Source organism: Dreissena polymorpha, chromosome 9 (genome assembly GCF_020536995.1).
Source record: "Dreissena polymorpha isolate Duluth1 chromosome 9, UMN_Dpol_1.0, whole genome shotgun sequence".
In the NCBI taxonomy this organism is placed as follows: Eukaryota; Metazoa; Mollusca; class Bivalvia; order Myida; family Dreissenidae; genus Dreissena; species Dreissena polymorpha.
In genome coordinates this window covers 51,333,174-51,340,639 of record NC_068363.1, presented here as the reverse complement: position 1 = coordinate 51,340,639, position 7,466 = coordinate 51,333,174, and the positions used below count along the sequence as shown (strand labels likewise).

The following is a 7,466-nucleotide window of genomic DNA, read 5'->3' as shown; positions in this document are numbered from 1 at the left end:
TTAAAATATAGAAATTAAGACACTTAGCATATGATTAATATTCCATAGCACCAATGTTTGTATATCAAAACTCAATAATTATCACAGGAATGAGCTTTTTATGGAGCACGTGCTCAAGGATATTCCGAATCTTTTAATAACGTACAATGTGAACTAACCGCTCGTTTTATTTATGCACGTCTAAATTTTCGGATATTTTTTTGAGTTCCAAACTATCCAATTTGCTGAACACAAGTCCGGTTTGTTATGTCTTATGTATGCACGGGCTTTATTTGTAGTCCCCATGCCTGTGCAGAAGCAGTTTATTCCAGTCGTAAAGACAGTTGGAGTTCCAGTGAAAATCCCCGTCAAAATTTTAGTTCCAGTGAAAGGTATGCCATTTTGTACGATAAGCTTTTTATGTTTTAAACCGCGTTTCTGCGTTTAATATGTAATATATTGTAAAATTGTAACTTGTGATTATTTATGTTAAAATGACAATAATAACAATCTCACCTAAAACACTGGAATGTATATGAACACAATTAAATTATTACCATAATTGATTAATTCTTTTTAGTACGGGTTTTCATTATTTACCTATTATATTGTGAGAATCGATTGTCATGGTCGGATTGACATATTATGTTATCATTTGTGGAAAGCATAACGTAAGTTATTCGACAGCAACTAATAAATTATGATATCATATATTTTGCACACGCTTTTATTGGTGGAAACGCATCTTTTGAACGCAATTACTTTGTTATTCGAAAGCAATCATTAGAAATATATATAACAGTGGTACAATAACGGTTGTAATTGGAAACTTCTATTTTGTAGTGCCAGTTATCAAGGAGGTGCGCGTACCAGTCTACATTGATCGCAAGGGTACGCGTCAATTTCGCTCGAGTCGCGCGCTATTAAAAGGGGGTTTAATGCATGTGCGTAAAGTATCGGCACAGGCTTATCAGGGACGACACTTTTCGCCTTTTTAAGATATTTCTCGTTTAAATAAAGATTTTTCTTAGCAACAACAACAACAACAGTTAAGGTAGAAAGTGTCGTCCCAGATTAGCCTTTTCGGACTGCATTAAACCCCCTTTTCACAGAGCGAGGCAAACTTGCAAGTTATAAAATATACACTTTATAAGAAGGTACAGATTTTTGCTTGAGTATACTATGCACATTATTAGTTTTATATAATTCACGTCTAATGCTTATTAACACGCAAAGTCATGTTTTAATTCGATTACTCGTCTAAATACTTAAATGAATATTGTGTATTTCGCACCAATGCAGACATTAAATATCGTATAATAATACGAATCTCCCTTTGGCAAGTAGTAAGACGTTAAGGATTTTATCAGTTCGAATTTGTGAAATATAATATGTGTAAACATAAATCCATGAAGAAACATATCATACTTCCAATAATCCTCGTCTTGTGTAGTGTGGTTTTAATTTCAAAGAACTAAATGTGTTAAACAAAAGCATCATGAATGACAATTTCATTTATTCCGCTATAGTCGAGGTCCCCGTGCCAGTCGCTGGTGACAACGGATTCAACAACAACAACAACGGATTCGACAACAACAACAACGGATTCGACAGCAACAATAATGGATTCGGTACGTTTGTGATTTTGTGTAAATCATACACCCATTTAAATGTAGAGTTCAATTTAACAATCTTGCATGTATCAGTAATCTTTTTTAAACATAAACGGTTCGTTTAAGCGTAGTATTTGTTTTGATATTGCGTTAGTTCGTCTAGCATTCGAACAAATGTAAAGGGATTGCATTTTGAATGTATAGTCAAATATTGCATTTCGACTGGCTGAATTAATGACAATAGATTTCAATTTCCAAATAAGTGATAATAATTAACGTATTTTTATCGGTTGCAGGAATGAGCCTGAGCACACAGATTAGTAAGTAACATTTCTGGTATTTACACAAATATAATAACAAATTGCTTGTTTCCACTTACCTCATAAAATAGAGAATCAAGGTCGTAGGGTCGTCAACATTTTTTGCAGATCTCTTTGCACAGTTATTTCTCACCTAAATATTTATTTTAATATTTTTTTCGAACTTGCTGTGTGAAATGTCTTTCTTTAAAGTAAATTTTATTTTGTAAATATGATCGAATCCGGCCAAAAATGATAAAACAAAAATCAACATGAAATAGCACAAAAACGTTCAGGGTATGTACCAAAAGTTTGAATCATGAAGAAGGCAACACATAAAATAACAGTGGAAACAAACAACGGTTTTTCGTCCTTGGCCCCCAAGTGGTGGTAGCTGTGTAGTTATACTAAGTTGTACCTCACACTAGCAATGGGTATCAACATTTTAAATTTTGAAGAATAACTGTCTTGCTATTTTTATCGAATTGAAATATTACGATTAAATACTAATTTTCACGAAATATGTTCAAATAATATTGTATTGATTTAAAAAAAGAATTATAATTCCAGAGACTAAGTTACTGTTGCCTCGCTAGAGCATGTTTTATCGAAAAATTACGGTAATGTGAATACTATAGACTCGTTTTAATAGAACAATTTCACAAAACAATTTCACGAAAAAACTAGGCGAAATTTAGTTCAGTCCCTCGGATGTGGCGAGAGAAAATCCGCACATGCGCAAAAATGTTGTTTAACCCATTTGTCATTCAATATAATAAATAAGATACGACTAACACGGCTAATATACTAGCCATAGAACCATCGCTCGCTAGCCTCGTCCCATTCTAATGGCCCCATTTCTTTTCTGCAGGTGACGCCGACTCAGTAAGCATCAACCTGGGAGGAGGACTCGACAGCCAGGTCCGTCGCGTTGACAACGGCAACAGCAACAACGGATTCGACGGATTCAATGGCGGGAACAACAACGACTTCGGAATCGTGAGCAGCGGCCAATCCGGTCAGACCGGCCACATCGACCAGATTGGTCAGATCGGCCAGAGCTAGATCGGTCAAATCGGTCAGATCGGCCACCAGATTGGTCAAATCGGTCAGATCGGCCAAAAGGGATTTTAAATTGAATTAGCTATTGTACGGATTCTGATAATTTAATAATCATTGTTCTATTGTGATTTCTTTTTTTTTCTTCAAAATTTATAGAAAAACAAGTAAACTGATACTAGCGTATATTATGACAGTTCATATTTTCGCAATTCTGTAAGGCAAGAAACACAGTTGTGAATTATAGTTTTTGAAATTGTCGTTTGTACCTGGTACCACCTGTGACATGTCAACTTACAGTATCATACTCACCACCCTTTGGTCGGCGTCGGCTAATACTCATCCCGTTGTGCATTGTTCGCCGGCGTTTGGGCCTCATTTCTTCCCTATTTATTTCATTATTTCATTAGTGTTAGTTTTGTACTGTAACCTTGTTATGTCGACAAGTGAATAAATTATGAAAGCATACGCGCGTAGTCTGTTGACTCTTACATTTTCAAACGCATTTTACATTATACTATATCCATGGCGATACGGTTTAAGTTGTTCTAATACCTGATGGTGACGAATATTTGGTGCACGATTAAGCGAGATTTACTCTTTAAATGATTGAAGGGGTTTTTAGTTAAAACAAATTGGTTTATAAAAAAAGTATCTTCTTGAGATTGATCAAACTGGCAACGGTACTTATTTGGAAATATGCTCCGTTGTTCCGTGAGACTTATTTAGAACAGTACACACGATATATCCGACACTACCAAAAACAAATAACGCAACATTTTCTTACGGTGAAATGGTTAATATGAAATATGGAAAAACATTTACTAGTTGAAAACAGATGACATGTGAAATCGCCATTATGAAACAGAGTTGAACGATTTTGGTTTCTATTCTTAAACGAACTTCAAATGTTCCTGTGTCTGCTAGAATGGTTGAATATTATAACAACTGTTGCTCGATCGGTCATTATCGGCTTTGGTGCTTCTTAAAAGTTCCCCATGTACTCTTAAGTATACAACAAAGTACCCGGGGTACGGCAAATGTACTGAAACTATACCGGAGTATTGACGGGTACTTTTAAGTATATTTAGTACCCGTGGTACAAATTAGTATACCAGGTACTTTTAAGTAGAACCGATGCTGACAACGACCACTTGAGCCCAAATGATCAACACTTAGGTATTTGAATCCTTTTTTCAAAATGTATGTTATTGAATTACCATAAAATAACGCGTGCATTGAGGTATTCATCCCACGTGACACGCTGTATTCGTTTCCGATATTAAAACTTGTTATTTGAGCACGTGTTGCACGAAAGTTAGCAGGATGGTTTTCTCTGATTCCAGTAGACTCTGACTCTGATTTGGCAAATATTTAGTAAAAACTTTATCTAGGTGTGAAATGTGTACGGTCTGCACATGCGCGGAAGCTGCGGGATTCAGATACGTAGATTGCTGTGTGTGAGACAAAGATGTCGGAAAATGGAGATATTTTGGTTTGAATTGTGTTTTAAATTTTTCTCGGTAAAATAATAGAATGGTCGTTGTTTGAAATTCGAGTGCATGATTCAATACTTAGACATTTTGTTCTATGTTTGTGGAGATATTTTGATGTAGTTAATTATGCTGTATACGTTCTTTTGAGCACTAAGATGAATAATATTAATATCGTATTACTCATCATCTTGAATCCCGCAGATTCTCAACTATGTTTTTCCTGGCCGAGTGGTTGTTGAATTTCCGTCGTATACCTGCAAACATGCGCTTATGTCTCATTATTTGTGCTATCTTGACACTTATTTTTATGCTGATGAGCTACCGTTTAAATTAAACAAAACAAACGAACACATTATGTCGATTGAGTCGTAAAAATAACACTAGCTTGACAGTTTCATGCTTCGCTGAGCCAAGTGCCTCCCAACGGTTTGGCCAAACGAACTACTGACCCATCATGTTCAACAGATTTTAGGCACCTTTATTGACTACGAAGTATCGTTTTATTGTCGCACGTGCAATTATGTGTGACCTTGTTAATTAAATCGATAAATCACGTGCATTAATGTGTGATCTTATTATTTAAAACAATAAGCTCACGCCTCCTCTCGACAGTCCGGCCAATTCGATCTAGAGATAATCATAAAAAGTTTCTTTCCTGATAGTTTGGTGCGTTTCTGCGATTGTGTGGAACTTTCGAAATGGCTTTCTTTAAAGTGCTCTTTGTAGTTTTGTCACTGTGTGCTTTGTCTATGGGAAACAGATTTGGAAAACCAGGTAAATTTCTTTAGTGTTCAATTTTAGACTTTGATATGCATAGCAATGATGTAAAATATCAATTATTTGTCTATAGACTAAGCATCTTACCATTATCTAATCCGCAATGAGTATTTTTAATTGTGCATTTTCGTTGTTTTTTTTCTGTTTCGTTTTTTTGAAGGGACTTTTTACAGATTGGGTCATTTAAGTGTGTCGGTAAATGCCTGAACTCGATATATTTAAACACCGGAACTGTAGATCTCCATTATAAAAGCACTACTATCTTTCATAAATGGAAAAAATAGAAAAAGTTTGTTCCCATTCGGACTCGAGCCAGTTTCCTTTTGATTCAGAAGATACCGTCTTAATTACGTTGCTTACAAATGCATGTAATACTTTGAATAACTAATCTCCGTGTTGTAACAGACTCTAACGAAAACAAAATAAGCATACTAAATTCCTCAATCGTTTCTCGTTTGTAAAGCTTTATTATTTTATCAATTTCAAATGATGATAATTCACAAGCTTAACTGTCCGCTCTGAGTCAGCCTACGTCATTAGTGTTATTACTTCCTGATGTATAGTGTTCTTTATTTTTGTAACCCATTTATGCCTAGTGGACTCTCCCTTCCTTCTAAACTGGATCAATTTATTTCCAAAATTAGAGATGTCTAGTATGTTTATTTCTATATTTAGAATATTTCTTACATAAATTCCTTTATGCAAACAGCGTAGACCCTTATGAGACGCCGCATCATGCGGCGTCTCATCAGGGTCTACGCTGTTTACCAAGGCCTTTTTTCTAGACGCTAGGCATAAATGGGTTAAGTCTTTTACTAAAATAGTCATTTCGGCAATCGAAGAAGGTATGTTCAAATCGGACCTGGTCGGATCCTCGTGTCAGGTCTTTAAAGCGTTAATTATTTTTATATTCGCAGGGCATCACGTGATTAAGAAGGTCGTGAAAGTGCCCGTTAAAGTGCCGGTGATCGTGAAAGTTCCTGTGAAAGTTCCAGTGAAAGTTCCCGTGTTTAGTCAAGGTAAATCGACAATGAATGCATATTTTCTTGCATATTGCGCATATTTTCAAGAATTTTAATTTTATAGCCATACTTTATAATTGGATTGCTTCTGGTTCATTTACTGCACACTGTATAAAAAAGTGTAATTTATTTTTTCGTATTAAAATGTCGAAACTATCATATAAATGAACGGCATCAGCAACAGAACTAAGAAAGAGTGTCGTCATGCGATATTGTTAAAACTTTGGTTATCCCCCCAAAAAAGATTTTCGAAAACCTCTCAATGTACTGAGACAAATTTTAAAATGCTACTTCCGGATTGCGTATTCTTGTTCTTTTATTTTCTCAATTTCGGGCATAATGTGTGTTTTGATTTTCTTTAAATGTGTGCTTTCTGTGACAATTTGAATTTATAGGTGGCGCGGGGGGTGGCTTTGGCTTCAACGACTTCAATAACTATATTAACGGTAACAATGGTGGATTCAACGGATTCAACGATGTATTCAACGGAAACAATGACGGATTCAACGGAAAAAATGGCGGATTCATCGGAACCAATGGCGGATTCAACGGAAACAATGGCGGATTAAACGGAAACAATGGCGGATTCAACGGAAACAATGGCGGATTCAACGGTAACAATGGCGGATTCAACGGAAACAATGGCGGATTCAACGGTAACAATGGTGGATTCAACGGATTCAACGATGTATTCAACGGAAACAATAACGGATTCAACGGAAACAATGGCGGATTCATCGGAACCAATGGCGGATTCAACGGAAACAATGGCGGATTAAACGGAAACAATGGCGGATTCAACGGAAACAATGGCGGATTCCAGGGCGATTTCAACGGTAACAATGGTGCATTCAACAACGGATTCAGCAAACAACAATGGATTCAACCGTAAAGGGTTTGATCACAACAAATTCCACAAAAACCGATGCAATTGAAACAGCAAAGCACAAGGTGCTTTCGTTACATTTTATAACTTTTTAAGGGCAATTAATTGTATCAAATTTAGGATTTTGTGTTTGCAAATTTGAGTAATAAACGAATAAACCAGGCGTTAGCCCGAGTGAAACAGTTCAATTTAATTTACTTTATTCAAATGTAATTTTATATTAATTTCTTACACACTAATGTGCTTAACCCATTGTACTATTTAAATTATATATACTTTTTTAAGTTTGACATTAAAACACAGATCAGTCATCCACTTAGCTTCTGCCTTCAACG

General features: G+C 35.7%; 1 protein-coding gene across 1 annotated transcript; it reads left to right on the top strand.

Annotated features, from left to right (window-relative positions):
- Positions 1–283: 283 nt before the first annotated feature.
- On the top strand, positions 284–7,137 carry LOC127846037 (N66 matrix protein-like). The gene is made up of 6 exons (XM_052377215.1): positions 284–371; positions 823–870; positions 1,509–1,610; positions 2,763–2,936; positions 6,141–6,242; positions 6,641–7,137. The coding sequence occupies exons 1-6, from the start codon at positions 284–286 to the stop codon at positions 7,135–7,137; spliced, it is 1,011 nt and encodes a 336-aa protein (XP_052233175.1).
- The last annotated feature ends 329 nt before the right edge of the window (positions 7,138–7,466 follow it).

What these genes read in the sequence shown, in the direction of transcription:
- LOC127846037 (XM_052377215.1), top strand. Translation starts at nt 284, where the DNA reads ATGCCTGTGCAGAAGCAGTTTATTCCAGTCGTAAAGACAGTTGGAGTT. An exon ending in AGTCTACATTGATCGCAAGG is followed by an intron (nt 871 to 1,508) that starts GTACGCGTCAAT and finishes ATTCCGCTATAG; the next exon opens with TCGAGGTCCCCGTGCCAGTC. An exon ending in AGTTCCCGTGTTTAGTCAAG is followed by an intron (nt 6,243 to 6,640) that starts GTAAATCGACAA and finishes TTGAATTTATAG; the next exon opens with GTGGCGCGGGGGGTGGCTTT.